General features: G+C 35.5%; 2 protein-coding genes across 2 annotated transcripts; one reads left to right on the forward strand and one right to left on the reverse strand.

Annotated features, from left to right (window-relative positions):
* LOC105158217 (transcription factor ICE1) lies at positions 1,507-5,145 on the forward strand. Its single transcript, XM_011074886.2, has 4 exons — positions 1,507-2,988; positions 3,928-4,164; positions 4,284-4,454; positions 4,786-5,145. The coding sequence occupies exons 1-4, from the start codon at positions 1,795-1,797 to the stop codon at positions 4,867-4,869; spliced, it is 1,686 nt and encodes a 561-aa protein (XP_011073188.1). The 5' UTR covers positions 1,507-1,794; the 3' UTR covers positions 4,870-5,145.
* Positions 7,133-13,390, reverse strand: LOC105158218 (auxin response factor 2-like). Its single transcript, XM_011074887.2, has 15 exons — positions 12,918-13,390; positions 12,715-12,830; positions 12,269-12,364; positions 12,067-12,123; positions 11,800-11,955; positions 11,627-11,711; positions 10,568-10,658; positions 10,326-10,490; positions 9,836-9,955; positions 9,667-9,742; positions 9,394-9,565; positions 8,346-9,286; positions 8,066-8,256; positions 7,739-7,933; positions 7,133-7,655 (listed from the first exon to the last, which is right to left on the reverse strand). Exons 1-14 carry the CDS (start codon positions 13,009-13,011, stop codon positions 7,756-7,758), a joined length of 2,538 nt encoding a protein of 845 aa, XP_011073189.1. The 5' UTR covers positions 13,012-13,390; the 3' UTR covers positions 7,133-7,655; positions 7,739-7,755.

Genomic DNA, 16,861 nt, shown 5'->3' on the forward strand with positions numbered 1-16,861 from the left:
AAATTTTAAAATATTTCATAATACACAGAAGCTTATAAGATATTTTAAATATTTTTCAATTGTTCATAAATATCCTCACACATACTATAAATGGGGCTTGAAGTTAGCTGCAAAATTCTTTATCTGTACCAATTATTAAGGAACAAAATCTTATAGTAACTATCTTGGTTATTAAATAATAAAAAGAGTGTTCTATTACTTTATATTTTAATTACTAAATAATATTCTACTATTTAATATTTCATATATCAAATCAATTACATTGGAGACAGCTATAACCACACAAATACAAATATGGTAGCACAACTAAATTTTAGAAATGTTATGAATATATATATATATATATATATGGTTATAATTTTGAAAGTTTTTGAAGATATAGGTTCGGGACAGATAAGATTCCATACGTTGTGTTTTGTATGCTTTCTGATCTGTTATTTACGTTTGAGAAAGATGCAGTTAAAAAAACGTCAGCGTATCATTTGCATAACGATACCGAGCTATAACTTATGACGTTACGTTCTTTAACGACAAACAACTTATATACGGTCTTGCATTGTTAAAACGACACTTATACATTCAAATATAATATTTTAAAATATTGAATAATTAAAAAGATACATGATATTATATTATTATAAGATAATTAAATACATATACGCTGACTAATACTAGTTGCTATATATAAGGATTAAATTTAATCCATAAAGAATCATATTATAATTAATTATATAATTTTTGTATTACAGAAATGAAAGCACGGGTGGCATCCTATAGGTCCATCGGGAAGGATTGCGCTTGTATCATGTGTGTCGATTAGAGTCTTTATAACTTATTTATTATTATCAAAAACCAACATCTAATTATATGGAGATCAACACACAAGTCAGGACGTATATTTAACTCCATCAAATGTTTTGGGATGAATAATTAATATTATATAACATAAAGGAATATTATATCAAGAATGCATGTTCCCCAAGTTTTTCCTTTTTATTTTTTAATTACAAAAATATATCACTTTTTTCAAAATCTTATGCATTGTAAAACTAAAACTAATGAACAATAATTTTCTTTTTTATAATAATATTGACCAAAAAAGAATATATATATATATATATATAGAGAGAGAGAGAGAGAGAGAGAGGAGTTGGATAAAGGTGAAAGAGAGGGAGATATTCACACTAATCCTCAAATGAAGCACATTTTGTGGTGGTTTAAATGACAAAGAGCTGCAGCTGTGTCTCCTCTTCCTTACTAAAATTAGCTGCACTGTAATCATTTGCTTACATCCTAATTATACACAAAAACCAAAACAGAAAACCAGAAATCCAGAGCATCCTACGTGACACACCCCATCAAAAGCCTCTTTTACCTATATAAAGTTCCAATTTTTATATGAATATGATGATTATTTATTTATGCACATATTTGTATGTATAAAATTGTATAATTCACACACACTCTCGTGTATATATATATATAGGACAGAGAGCAGCCCCTGGAAGAAACTTAACGTTGGAAGAAGCTTTTAGTGTTGTCACATTGCATCACTCTAACTAAAGACACTTACCTTTTTCTGATAGAGCCATTCCCTTTTCCTTCTGCTGCTGTTCTTCCTCCCTCTCTCTCTCTCTCTCTCTCTCTCTCTCTCAGTGTGTGTAGTGTGTGTTTTTATGCTCTTTTCTTGATCAAAAGCCTCTTCTTTTTATAGTTTCTCTCCATCAAGATTGTTCCTTTACGTAAGAGAACTCTACTAGGACAAAAAGGAGTTCTTTTTAGCTTTGAGAGAGGATGTTGTCTAGAGTGAACAGCATGGTTTGGATGGAAGGCGGCAAAGGAGAGGAAGAAACATCTTCTTGGGCTCAAAACAACAAAAATGGTGGGCTGGAAAACAAGCAAGAATTGGAAATTGGTGCGCTCTCCACCTTCAAGTCCATGCTTGAAGCTGAAGGTGAAGATTGGTACATATCCAACGCGGCCGCCGCCGCCGCCAGCGGCCACCAAGCCACCATGCACGGCCACCATCATGACATCTCATTCTCACCGAGCTTCACAGAGGCAGCTGACAACAATCAGCTGCTCCTACAGCCGGTTGATTCTTCTGCATCCTGTTCTCCAACATCAGCCTCAGTTTTCAACAGTCTTGATCCATCTCAGCATCAGGTAAACTACTTCTTGCAGCCCAAATCTTTAATCAGTTCAATCCCAAACAACCCTTTAGAGGGAACTTTTGATTTGGGCTGTGAAAATGGATATCTTGAAGGTGCTTTGAATAGGGCTGGTGGGATTTTGAGTGGTGGTTTCAATGATTTGGGAGCTCATTCTCAAATGGGCACACTGAATTTGAGCTCTAATACTCAGTTTGGAAGTAATAGTTTGATTCAATTGCCTCAAGGGAGTGGTGGATTTGGTGGATTTGGATTTGGGGAGGGATCCATGCAGGGGAATTCATTGTTCTTTAATAGGTCCAAGATTCTTAAGCCCCTTGATAATTTTGCCACAATTGGAGCACAGCCCACTCTCTTTCAGAAAAGGGCTGCCCTTAGGAAGAATCTTGGCGGTAATGGTGGGAGCAATTTGGGGTCCTTGAACATAAGGGGTGAAACAAATCAGATTAGCCTGAAGTCTCCAACTAGTGCAACTAATGTAGAAGGGTATGATAAGAAGGGGGAGGTTAGTGAAGAGAATGAAAGGAAAAGGAAGAACAGCAGTGGGGATGATGTGGAGGATGTGAGCATTGATGGTTCTACTCTAAACTATGATTCTGATGACCAATTCTTGGACAATAGTGCTGTTAATAAAGTAGAAGAGAGTGCTAAAAATGGAGGAAGTAGCTCGCACGCAAACAGCACTGTTACGGGCGGGGATCAGAAGGGGAAGAAGAAGGGGCTTCCGGCAAAGAATTTGATGGCGGAGAGGCGCCGGAGGAAAAAGCTCAATGATAGACTATACATGTTGAGGTCAGTCGTGCCAAAAATCAGCAAGGTATGAAAATTCTTCACCAGCAAATTTCTCGTGAATTACGACATAGTTTTCGACATGTTTTAGCCATGGAAGTAGTTGTTGTTAACCATTTACGTTTGTTTTTACGAGCTTTTTTGTCTTTTCGTTCTTGTTGTTTTGCACTTTTCCTTGGAGTTGTGTTCTCATTTCCTCCAGTTGAGTAGATTGTTGGTGGTGTGAGCATTAATGAGGAGCAAATTTTGATTCATTGGCATATTTTTGATTGAGAGGGCATGCACATTTAAAGTTGTGTGATAGCATTTAATTCACTCACATGGAATCTATGAAATGATTTCAAATGCATCTTTCATTTTGGTCCACAGACAGAAAATAGAGATATTGTTTATTTTGAAGTTGCAAATTGAGCAATTGGCACTTTTGAATTTATTTCTTCGCTGACATACTGAATGAGATTGAATGCACTCATATTAAGCAGATAATTTGGTTGTCTTCCTCTATATATGAGGTCCCATCTCCAATATGTTTTATTTTCGGTAGTTCTTGCTGCTAACGTACATAATCCCATGCACGTGCTTTGCACGTACGTTGCTCGTGCTTTCATACAACTGATATCTATTACAAGAAGATTTAGAAATAGGATGAGTGGAATTAACAAAATTCTTTAAATCAGTCAGAGAGTCATACTTCTTATGTCTGAAGTAGCGATAATTTCTAAAAATAATGATGTTATGTTTCATTAAGGATTTCCCATAGAGACAGGCACGAATTAGGCACACATGAGGGACATAACGAATTTCATTTATCTTCCGATATATTCTTAAACTAAAACACCTTAATGAGCACTTGATTTTGGGAGGATGATGGAGGAAGTAAGATTGAACATATTTTTCATGTTTCTAGCTCCTTAACAGTGGAGTGTTATATGAGGCAAGTTCTTGATATTCTTACTCTTATTGGCAGATGGACAGGGCTTCGATACTAGGGGATGCGATTGCTTACTTAAAGGAACTTCTGCAGAAGATCAATGACCTCCACAATGAACTCGAGTCCATCCCTGGTAGCTCTTCTGTGACTCCAACCACAAGCTTCTACCCCTTGACACCTACAGCTCCAGGACTTCCCGCCCGTATCAAAGAAGAGCTTTGCCCTAGTGCATTTGCAAGTCCACTGTCAAGCCCCACTGGACAACCAGCACGGGTAACAAAATTCGTTATTCTAGTGAACTCTTCTGATCATCTAACACTTGTATCTTAAACCATCATTTTATTTCAAACGAGATCATTTGAGTCTGATGCACGGTGTAAGAATATTGACAGGTTGAGGTCAGGCTGAGAGAAGGAAGAGCCGTAAACATCCACATGTTCTGTGGGCGGAGACCAGGGATACTGTTGTCCACTATGAGGGCTATGGAGAACCTTGGCCTAGACATTCAGCAAGCCGTCATTAGCTGTTTCAATGGCTTTGCTTTGGACGTTTTCCGAGCTGAGGTATCTGACTGTAATTTACTTTATATATGTATAACTCAATATAGTTCATAATTCCAAAGCAAATGTCAAACTTGTGTTTCCTATACCACCACTCGTGCATGCATGAAACACGCACGGACCTGTCATGTTAATCTTTTGAACTCGAAAGATGGAAACCTCATCTTTAAGCATATAATAACTCTATTTTTCCACAAGTTTAGATAGATTATACGTCAATATTTCCCTATCGAGCTTTCATAGCTTCTACAAACAAACCTCATGCATGTACATACTGCATGTTACTGACTGTTACTTCTTCCTTTACTTACATCTCTTCGTCCGATCATCTCAGCAATGCGGAGAAGGCCAAGACCTTAATCCTGATCAGATCAAGGCAGTACTCCTGGATTCAGCTGGCTTTCACGGGATGGTGTGAGTTTGTTTGTGTTAAAGCTCCGGAGGGGGTCTCAGGTTTACGTCTCACCTGCCGATTAATCGACCATTGTAGTCTTTCTATCGCCCGAAGACCACTAGTGTATTGAAAATCTGATCAGAACTGGGCTGTTCAACTCTGCCAACTTAAACTTGCTTCGACAAACCATTTCTCGTTTTTTCTTCTTCTTTTTTTCAATTTATTTTGAGGAAATTGATGTTCCCAAAGAACTGAGACTAGAATGCTTTTGATTTTTCAAATTTCTAAATATTCTGTTCATGATTGCATTTTCATCTTCTTATGAGTATCAAGTTTGCCTAACTTTGATCTCTGGAGGCCTAGAACACCCACACAGAGCATGCATTGATGTGTGTGTGAGATGCATGCATGACTGTGAGGAGTTATTTTGCTTCAGCGCAAGTCCACTCTGCATGGAATTGCAGGAAAGGGAAGTTGATGGAGAGCATTGTGAATTTGTTAACGAGAGTTAGCATACGTACTTACTATACACATTCTGTTTTCAAGAAAATCAAAACACTTTTAGCTCTCACTGCACTGCACTGCACCGCACCATGTTTTTATTTTTGTGGCCACATTTATTAAACCGGTGGACAGTACATTTATGTCATTCACAAGACCAACAAACCAACGATGGCATCACTACATGTTTACTCCAAATATTTTAGAGATAATTACACTGTACTCTCTTGGTGTTTGGTATAATTACACGTATGTATGTAGTTTGAAAAATTATATCTAATACTCTTGGCGTTTGTTTTCGTCTCATAACTAGATCCCAAATTAGTTAAAATTCAACGAATTTGATAATATTGGCACCCAAAAAAAATAATTGAATGGAAAAATCTATAATTTACTCCATATTGACTTAATGCTGATTTTAAATTAAATAATTGTTTTAAGCAGACATTAGATATAATAATGCACATGCTGTTGATGAACTCAGAAAAGGGGGGAAAAAGTGAAAAGAAACTTAAGAAAGCTCAAATTCAAAAGAAGAAAATTCTCAATTTTTTATGTTTAAAAGAAGACTGCATATGTCGTTGGGATTTGGTTTGAGGTTCTATATTTTTTTTGGCATCAAATTACCATATTTAATATAACATATAGTCTGCTCCACAAAATTAAAGGAATTTACGCATCCACTTCAAGCTCTTAGTCTTAGATAGCAATTTGAATAGAAGAATAAGGTCTAATATCCATTCTCATATATTGTAAACTCTTTCAATTTAAATTTATAAACCTTTCATTTTGTTCATAATTTTTCTATTCTTGTAATTCCTTTTTGCAGAATCGAAATGTAGATTTTCTTCTTTTCGATTTACCTGTCTTATTTTTTTATATATATTTAAAACTCACAAAGAGCACTTATATTTCACAAAAAACCTCCTCGACCAATTCCCTTTCCCCCGCTCCAAATACTTACTCACTTAACACCCACATACTTTATCAATACAAATTTTAACAGGATTAAAATGTATTAGACATTCAAGATACAGCACGTAAATGACTATTTTGAAAAGCATGAATCATTTTTTTTTAAAAAAAAACCCAATTTATAGAACTAAAAATACAATTAATTCTCATTTCATTTATTCTCCTTAAAATGATTTTAGCCCATTTACCCCATCAGTCAGCTGGTGACGGCCCCGTACCATTGCGTTAAATTGTTAAACAATGGAATCAAATATATATAAAAGAAAAAAACTAAAACTGTTAAAATACAGAAACCAAAAATGATTACTTTGAAAAGCATGGGAGTATTTCTAATTTGTACACAAGGATGAGAACAAAATTACAATTAACTCAGAAACCACATCACAATTATGTGGAATAGAACTCATTTCATTTCGTTGATAACCAAATAAGATTATAGTTAGCGTCTCGCAAGAATACAATGTCGACAAGGAATCGCTGGCAACTAGTTTCTACAACTTGCTCCTTTTAACATCTACAACAGCAGTAGATTCCTAATTCATTTATGATGGAAGAGCAACATGAACCGGCGCCCGCTATGATGCAAGAGCAACACTGAGACCGGCATGGCAGCCCAACCGCCTATTGTCAAGACGACGATTAGAGTCAGTTCGATAAAATAAAACTGATTGTATATCTGATCCAAGCATCAACTGTTTCAATGCATGCAATTCTTTCTGCAAAAAGATGATTCAGTCTAGTGCTTTAAAGAAAACCCCATGTCGTAAAACCCTTGAAACATATCCCCAGAAGACCAAACAGAGAGACTGACTGACTTGGAATACACCTTTGCACTAAAACCAGAAACAACCTTCGATAAGCCATGATGGATTCTTGTACAACAAATTACTCCCAACCACAAGAGTCCACCCAGAGGTACAATCTTCACCACAAGACAAATTAATGCCGATGACAATACATCGTGCTCAGAGACATTACATATCAATACTGCAGGAACAAAGACTATATGAGACATACTAGGCTGTGTATTGACGGCTTAATTACATCGATGCTGGGGAATGGAAGCGGCTATTTACAGAGGTTGGGCAATGGAGGAAGGTAGCATGTTCATAATGTGTCATGTACATTACGTATAAGACGAGGTTATTGGGCACCATAGGTTGGCCCCCAAAAGAGGGGTTCAAAATTGCAAATACTAAAAACTGCGTCTATATATATAAGAGAGTCCCGCCATCCAGAAGTTGAAGGGACTTCACATGCATCTCTTATTCGATGTCCCCAAAATTCAACGGCTAGATGGATATACAGTCTCCTTCCTTGCCTGCATTCTATAGCTGTTTTGTTGCAAGGGCAATTCGTTAGAAGGCTTATCAAAACAACAGCTACGAGGGTAGGATTAAAATGAAGATAGAACTACCAGCTAGAGGTGGAAAACTAGCAATCGTCTGGGCTAGATGATGAAGTTTTTGGCAAATCCTTCACATCTTTAGCATCCATGCCTTCTGCAACCGATGATGTTTCTTCTCCTTTTGAATTGAAGGTCCCTGGACTCATACGCTGGACCTCTTCTTTTGTTAGTATTAGAATCTTGCGAACCATACCACAGAACTCCCTGTTTCCAGAAAAAAGAAGCCACTTTTGATGAGCAGGCAAAATTAAATTGCACTATCATCATCGAACTAAAGTAAGCAAGATGGATTTAAAATTTTCACATAATATTCCAGAGAAATTGAAAATATCTTACTCCCAGGGGTCATCTCCAACAAGCATCATATCATCCTCATCATCAGTATACACAACAAGCCAATTCTTATTCCGTGCCTTGAGTTCACCATTAAATTCAAAGAGATTATCCAATTCAGCAATCAATTCATCATAGTTGTCAAACTTGGAAAGATCCACAGACCGACCAAGGGCAGTCCCCTGCTTATGAACCTGAAATTGAGACTTTTGTTATAAGAATGAAAGTTGAATAAAAAATTAGCTGTAAGAAGAACAATATATTCCAGATCAAAGATCAAAACCTTAGTGCAACTCCTTGTTGAACCAGAGTGACCTTTGCTTTCTCTGTCTCTAGCCACAGGATGGAAGGTTTGAAATTGCTTCTCCTGCTCAGTGGTGGCAACTGGATTATCCACCACTTTTGAGCCCTTAGATTGATCAGACCTTTGATCAGACTCAATAGCAAGGGATTGGTGAGAACGTATCCCATGCTGCACATGACCAGCTGGCTCAGTCATAGCAGTTCTATGTGACAATGCTGGCTCTAATGATGCCGAGTTACTTATGAGGGGAATACCAAACAGCTTGCAATTTCCTTCCTTTGGCTTCATCGTATCATGTGGTTGCGCAAATACAGATTTCGGCATCAGCTCTCTTGACTGAGAAGATGGCATTTGAAGGTATGGTGAAATAGGCGGAGGCATCAACCAATTTCCTTGTTGATTGTCTCCCCTAGGATCAGGAATCAAGGAAAATTCTCTAAAAGTAGCATATCTGGCATCACCGCGTCTCTGATAAGAAGAATCAGCACCTTGCCCATGAGTCTTCAAGCCAGAATCCATCAGATTAAGGGAGAGACCAGAAGGCATGATAGACCAGGTGTTCCCAATTAAGCTAAACTTGGCCTCATGCTCTTGTGCTTGTAGCTTTGAAACTTCTTGATTGACAGGAGACATACAGAAATCATTGGATGAATTATTTTGAGACCCAAAACCCGATAACAGATCAGTGAATGACTTCTCAGGCCTTCCAATAGGTAACCACTTATCTGACCCATATCTTCTTGAAGCCGAGGCATCAATCTTCTCAGAATCTAATGAGGGATTCCACAGTAATGGCTTCTCAGATGACTCTGACTCATTGCTCTCCGCAAAAGTCCCTCTCAAGGTCGACAATTCTTGACCTTGCAAGACCCTTGGGAACCCACTGGCAGGTGAAGGGTCTACAGCCATCTTAGATGGACCTACATTACATCATAGATAGTTGAGTAAACAGATGTTGGGTAACAGTGCGACACCACCAAAATAGCAGTAGCAGAAGATACTCAAGCAGGGTAAAATTAGCAACAACCTTCCCTGGTAAGGACAGAAGAGTCGGGGGATGATGGCAAGACACTCGATCGAGGCCTTTTAGGTCTTGGCACAGGAAGTGGATTCAGCGCAGGAGGAGAAAGAGCAGGTTCTATTTTCCAGGGGGAAACCCTCTCAGGTCGAGGAATTGTTGAAGTTTCATCCCATCGAACCTTAAAAAAGAATTAAGAGATAAATTTTCATAATGATATGTTAAGAAGATTATTCAAAATAACATGAGAAGTATAAGTCTTATCAACATCAAAGGTGATACCTTTAGGCATCTCCATTTCGACTCTGGCCACCTTTTCGGATCTGCATCTTCAATTCCAACAATAGTTCCAGTAAACCTACGAAAGTAACATTAAACAAATATACATAAACAACTTTTTCACAGAATTCATAACAAAATATCATTATCAGGATGCTAAGATCAAACATACCTCTGTTCTGGAGCTTCTTCACCTTCGAATCTCATCTTGAATCTCATTCCTATCGAGTAGTTGTTTTTAACAGATTCCATGTATTGATCGTAGGGAACAATAAACTCAGATGGACTGGTCCTGTGACGGATACATAGCAAACAAGAGGAGGAGAGTTAGAACCTGAAGATAAAACATGCACATAGTTCACTACTAAACCCATTCTGACAATCCACCTAGGCATATTATTATGTTTAACAGCTCACACTTTTTACATTAGAAATCAATAATTAAATGCTATTAAAGCAGCAATGTGCTGTTACCAACAATGCTCAATGTGGTTGCTTTAGAAGATACACAAAGAAAGGCAGCAAGGTTTCCACAGGCAACTCGTTGTTAACCCACCGAATATAGTACAATCTAAATTTAGTTTTAGAAGTTGATAGAGTGGGCCATCAATCATATCACATAGATGGCTAGAGAGATATAAGAAAGCAATCATGTCAAATACCTAGGCTTGTAATATACTGTGAACATGGTCTTGGTCTGAATGGCATGCCAAGCTGTTGCTAGAACACCAAGATGCATACTGTGGCTGGATATGACTGATGATGGAGCATTTCCCTGTTGTCTCATGGCACGCCTAACTCCAACACGCAGCTCCCCATTCTCCCCTCTGAGTGTTTAGAATTCAATCAGATGTACTAATATTATTATGCATACAGCTAGAGGTATGCAAGACTAGCAACAAACCTCAAGAATATAAAGGCATCCCCAGCAACGAGCCTCTTTGAACTAACAAAGACGCTCCAACCACTCTGGAGCAGGTGCCTCCGTGGTTGACCTGAAATTTAAATAATTAATCGCAGTTACTAGCCAATGCTCTTAATAGACATCTGCATCGCTTCAGCCATGAAGGTATTCTGCTTATGGAAACTTTACTTTGAATAATAAAAGGTTGTGGTTGCCTCCAACTTGCTCTCTTTTGCTCTTAAGCTAATGATACTATTTTATATATGAATTGTTTGTTGCAAATAAAAACCATGTAAAGTAATAGAATAGCATTCTTTATGCGCGGTTTCCCTATCAAAATATTTACTACTTTACTCATTACATTCAATCTTTCTCCAGTTTTTCACGAAACTTCATAAATATTTCACATTTACTTGCTGGCTACATGGGTCCATTTTCCTCTTGTCCGACCAGCATGATTTTACATTCCTTAATATCTTTTTCAAAAAAAGGAAAAAAAAAATTGTAAAAGAAAACTAGCAACATCCAAGAAGATAAATAGTCAAACAAAGGATCCAGATCCTCACAACATTTACCACCAATCTAATACGATTTTGCCACAGCTACTTTTCCTTTTCCTTTCTATTTAATCATGTAAAGTAATAGAATAGCATTCTTTATGCGCGGTTTCCCTATCAAAATATTTACTACTTTACTCATTACATTCAATCTTTCTCCAGTTTTTCACGAAACTTCATAAATATTTCACATTTACTTGCTGGCTACATGGAGTCCATTTTCTCTTGTCCGACCAGCATGATTTTACATTCCTTAATATCTTTTTCAAAAAAAGGAAAAAAAAAATTGTAAAAGAAAACTAGCAACATCCAAGAAATAGTCTAGTCAAACAAAGGATCCAGATCCTCACAACATTTACCACCAATCTAATACGATTTTGCCACAGCTACTTTTCCTTTTCCTTTCTATTTAATCAAGCATGCAAACGACACAAATGACAATTTTTTCAAAGTCACGGGCAAGTGTTACCAAATCATGAACAGAGATGTATTGGAAATTTACCACGAAAAATATGCCTAAATCGCCACTCATTTCCATGCAAATCTTTCGCCACTAGTTCCTGGGTGGGAGGTTGCCTTGACATGTCCTATCATTAAAAAGATAATCAGACCATCACTAACACCATGAAATATCCTGAGGTAAACATCATAAACTTCAGTTAAATTTATCCTAACCAATGGGGGAAGACATTCATCAGCATGCCGTCGCAGCACCGAGAACCCACCATGAGTACTTGTATCTGATGCAGTAAGAGTCTTGCAAAAAGAGTGGACGTGAAAGCGAGGTGGTGGGGCCGGAAGAGGTTCCTTTTTTACTGCATTCTCATCTTGCTGGTAAAACCAAAACTCATTATAGAATATTATAAGAATCTCCAACCAGAATATAAAAAGAAATAATAAAAGATATAAACTAAAATTACAAGCACCAGGGATTTATCCTACATTAGGTTCAGGCATCAAGGTAACTTGAGCAAAGACCTCGTCTGTGTCGGGCTCGGCCTATCAAACAGCAGATCAGTAACAACAATGAAAAAACCAAACACATGAGCCCTCTTACAATAAAGAACCCAAACAAAATTTCAGAAAATCCTAATTATAAAATTAATAAGCTCGTCTAAAGTTCAAATCAAGAATCCAAAAGTACCTTCAAATGGACATTAACCACTCGGCAGAGAATCTTGGGAGGAAGATTGTACACGGGCATCTGCTGGTCTGCACTTTGATTAGTAGATGCCTCCACCTACCCAACAAAAGACCATGAGTGAGAGCTAATTTACACACTCCTCAAGGAGTAAAAGGAATCAGCAAAAGGACTCTCAAATCACTCCACAAAGATGTCTTTGACTGCTCCCCGAGGAACCATTACATGATTAAATATCAAGTAAGCGCCAATTGCAAGCAAAGTAAGTTTCGTTCATCCTTATATTACAAAGCACAAAATTAGAACTGAAATCAAGAAAACCCTGAAGAATTTAGATCAATCAGAGCTTTGAAAAGCTCCTCTCTCATCAACAAACTTAACACACAAAAGCTTTCTTTTCTCCCAAAAAAAGTAAAAAAAAAAAAAGAAAAAGAGAAGAGAAGAAATACCTGCTCTATGTGACCCTGAGGAAAATAGTAAACAAGCTCGTGCTCACGAGGAACAGTCACCAAAGGACCGGCGCAGGCCCTCCATAGCTCTGTGTATAACGCCGTCTCAGCATCCACTAAAGAAGATAAGAAGCAACAAACCAACCTCATCAGTCAAGCAAAACCAAAAACAAACAGTAACTAAAATATTACACCAAAATTACCTTTTCCAGCGCCGGAATTCCCCTTATCCGTCCCGGAACTATAATCGTTGCAATCATTATTATAACCCTTGATCGACACCTCAGAGGCAGACATTTCTTCACACACTAAACCCAACTCAGATCTCTCATTTCCCAGCCAAACAAGACATTAACGAAAAACCCACGAACAAACAGCCAAAATTCACACAGCTCAACCGTAGAACAAGCAGAAACAGCAGGGACACGGACAATCAGGCGCGTACGTGCTGAAGACGGGGAGAAATCTTAGATGAAACTGGGAGAAAATCTTGGGAGATTTTTCTACTGATTTTTGTAAGTGCGTGTGGGGAGAGGGGTGTGTGCAGGTATGGTAAGTATATCTTGAAGCATGGGGAGCTAAAAGGTATGGAGAGTATTGGTAGCTAATAGGTGATGAGAGAGAAACAGAAGAGGAGAGAGAGAGCTTTTCGATAACCAGAGGAGTCGAGAACGGGTATGGGGTTAGTAAACTGCGGTGAATTGTTTAACCCCCGAGGACGGAAACGGGTTACACCCGGTAAATTGCTAACGCCTAGTTTGGGAGCTCATTTTAACTTTTTTTTTTTTTTGAATTTAAAGATTATATTTAGTTAAGACATATCTATGTTGGAGATATTTACAAGGGTTCTGAAAGCAATTAATTTTTACTTTTGAACTGTTTAAATTAAAGAATAAATTATGATGATATTCCTTAAGATTCGACACACAAACACCCCTATATTTAAATACAAAACTTACACGAGTATTTTTCAGGGATGTCTATATAGTATGCCTCTTAAATTAAATTAATTTAAGCCAAATATTATAAACAGCTATTCTTCCAAACACTCGAAACTTCAATTTTTTTTAATTTTAACTTTTATTTTTAAATAATACAACTTTTGTTACTATTTATCTTACAAATTTCTCTACAGCTTATTTTAAAACACAAAAGTAGAAATTATTGCTAGCACTCTCATAGTTCAGATGCTTTTTTTGACGAGTATTTTTTAAGTGGTTTTTAATGTTATAAAATAAAAAATATGAATGATTTAGACATATGTGTTATAATTATAATTTTTGAATTTCAAGAAAACATTTTATATTATTATCAATAAGGAGATGGAACATGAAATTTGCATAAGAATATATCAAATTTTAGAAATTTTGTAATTGTTCTTTGCTTGTAGTAGTCAAGATTAATATCACTTTGCTTATTTATAGTACCACTTTTTCAATGCCACTTGCAATTTTTTTAATTCTTAACAATACCAAGAATCCTAAAAATAGCTTTTTCATGTTCAAAATTTAATTGTTATATATTATATATACTATATATTCAAATTTTATCCTTATAATTTATTTTGGGCAAGTAAAATTAATTGATGCCCTAAAAATATAAATCTTTCGTACAATTTTGAAATCGAAAAAAACTCGTTTTTTAATTATTTGAGGTTCATAATTCCACAATTATAGTTTGGAGAACTTTCAATTTATATTTTACAGGTATGCAGTTTTTCCTTATAATTTACACTAGACAAGTAAAATTAATCACTGACCATAAACTAATGATCTTCATACAATTTTAAAATTGAAATAAAAACTTATTTTTTAATTATTTGAGGCTCGTAATTCTACTGTTATATATTTCAGAGAATTTTCGATTTATATCTTTATAGGTTTGCAATTTTCCCTTAAAATTTATACAGCGCAAGTAAAATTAAGCGATGCACTAAAAATAACGACCTTTGTACAATTTGATAATCTAAAAAAAAAAATTCATTTTTCAATTATTTCGAGGCTCGTAATCGCACGATTATATTTCATACTAAAATTTCATTTTGTATTTATTCTTCCCATCTACTCACACATCATAATAAAAAGATAAATTCTAAAAAAGACATAAAAAGATTGATATAATGTTTGGGATTTGTATGAAAATGACAATATAGCGAAAACTAAGGGGACGATATTTGTTGATTGCTTTAAGTTCTCATGTACTTTGCTTTTGGGAAAGAGAAAAGGGAATCAACCCCCAAAAATTTATTACAAGTTGAAAAAATAAAAACAAACCAAACACAGCCTTGTTGCGTTGACCGGGAATACCCGGTTGGAGAGATTGTGTCTGGGGGGACAGTTTTAATGCGGGCTTCTTGACGGCGTTAGCCGCAAGGTGTGCGCCGTGTCGGATACCCATTGGTTCGGCAGCTAACGGCGTTAAGTGTCAGTTGCCATGGGGAAGTGGGCTTGTCGTGCTATTTACGGGCATATTGGAATGGGGTTTAGTGCGCACACCCTATTGATCAGGGTAGGCGTACTTTAACCGTGGTTGCTTTTATTTCCTATAATCCCGGCTCCCGTGCGCCTGGGTCGTACTATAACATCCCCTCCTACCATTAATTAATATAGCGAGCTCGCTAGAAATTTAGAAAATAATTATAAATATTTTTGTATTACTTAAAAAAATATTAATAATTTTTTATTTTAATTGTCGTTTAATGAGTTTTTATCTATTTTTACGATAAATTAATTAAAATATTTTTATAAATTATAAATTATAAATTTATTTATTTTTTAAAAAATTAAAATTTTTATATGAACTAAATGGATGAATTTTTTTATAATATTTAAAAAAATTTCATCCACCTCGTTGGATTTAATAAAAAAATGCAACAAGAGCAAAGTTAACAATTTCGAACCTCCATTCAAAAATTCATCAAATATCAGGAGATACTTGTAATTTTTCAAACAACAGGAAATCTTTTTATAATTATATCAAATCTCAACAAAACTGATCGTAGTTTACCCTTATTATTATTAGTAGTGGTAGTAGTATTCTTTTAGTGCAAAAATAGTGTTACTCTATTTATTTAATTTGATGGAAATAAATATACTATGAAAAAAATATTTATTTTTTTCAAAAATAAAATGTTATTTCTAATATTCTAAAAATCAAAATTGCAATAACTTTTGAGTTTGGATCTCACAACCACTTATATCATGAGAAAAAAAAAATGTATTAGGCAAGCTAAAAACTAAAGTAAATGTTATGTGACTTATGTTTATAGTTAAAATCACGGCAAATTTTCGTTACCTGTAATCTAATTTTGTTCGACTGTGATAGATAGAATTAATTTATTATGGTCTTTAAGACATGTTTGTTGCAATGTAGGGACTAATTCATTTTTGTAGTGTATAAAGACATGATTTGAGCATACAGGGTCCGACTTAAGCAGTGAAATTGAAGTATCATGACTAGGAGGTTGCGAGTTTTAATTTTGCTAATGTGTAATTATTTATCTATTTTAATTATAATTATTCATTAATTTTAAATCACTGAAATTGATGACGTAATCAATTACGCAAAACATTTTCCACCAAAAAAATAAAGGATATAATATTTTCATAATAATCAATAAAGAGTTTCGGAGCTATTTTTTCTTTTTTTTTTAGTATGTGATCCTTTACATCATTCAATACAATCAAATTTAAAAAATTAATTCTATACATCAATAATTCAAATCGAGATAAAAACAACAACAACAAACTAATAGAGAAATAGACAGTAAACGTACACTCACACTTATGGAACTCGAACTCAAAATCTTCTAATTATGAGTTTTCAATCTTACTAATCAAGCAAAGCCTCGTTTGCAAGAGCCTTATTGTCTGAACTTTGCTATTGAGGCGGCAGGCGTCGTTGGCGAAAAGAAAATATAATTCAAAATTTGTGTTTTATCGTAATTAATAATTAATAATAAATTTACATAGAGTTATCAGAATATAATAAAACTATATCTTTACTTATTATTGTCAATAATTGTTTTTTGAATAAAAATTTAATTTTGGGGTTAAAAGCACTTAAAAGGAAAGAGCAAACACGCCTTAATTAATTAATTGAGATTATAAAAGCGTATTAAAATTAGGAGCATAATTATCACGTGGAC

Source organism: Sesamum indicum, linkage group LG3 (assembly GCF_000512975.1).
Source record: "Sesamum indicum cultivar Zhongzhi No. 13 linkage group LG3, S_indicum_v1.0, whole genome shotgun sequence".
Taxonomy (NCBI): domain Eukaryota; kingdom Viridiplantae; phylum Streptophyta; class Magnoliopsida; order Lamiales; family Pedaliaceae; genus Sesamum; species Sesamum indicum.

What these genes read in the sequence shown, in the direction of transcription:
- LOC105158217 (XM_011074886.2), top strand. Translation starts at nt 1,795, where the DNA reads ATGTTGTCTAGAGTGAACAGCATGGTTTGGATGGAAGGCGGCAAAGGA. An exon ending in TCGTGCCAAAAATCAGCAAG is followed by an intron (nt 2,989 to 3,927) that starts GTATGAAAATTC and finishes TCTTATTGGCAG; the next exon opens with ATGGACAGGGCTTCGATACT. An exon ending in CCACTGGACAACCAGCACGG is followed by an intron (nt 4,165 to 4,283) that starts GTAACAAAATTC and finishes GAATATTGACAG; the next exon opens with GTTGAGGTCAGGCTGAGAGA.
- LOC105158218 (XM_011074887.2), bottom strand. Translation starts at nt 13,011, where the DNA reads ATGTCTGCCTCTGAGGTGTCGATCAAGGGTTATAATAATGATTGCAAC. An exon ending in GAAGAAGCTCCAGAACAGAG is followed by an intron (nt 9,743 to 9,835) that starts GTATGTTTGATC and finishes TTACTTTCGTAG; the next exon opens with GTTTACTGGAACTATTGTTG. An exon ending in CAACAAGGAGTTGCACTAAG is followed by an intron (nt 8,257 to 8,345) that starts GTTTTGATCTTT and finishes TCTCAATTTCAG; the next exon opens with GTTCATAAGCAGGGGACTGC.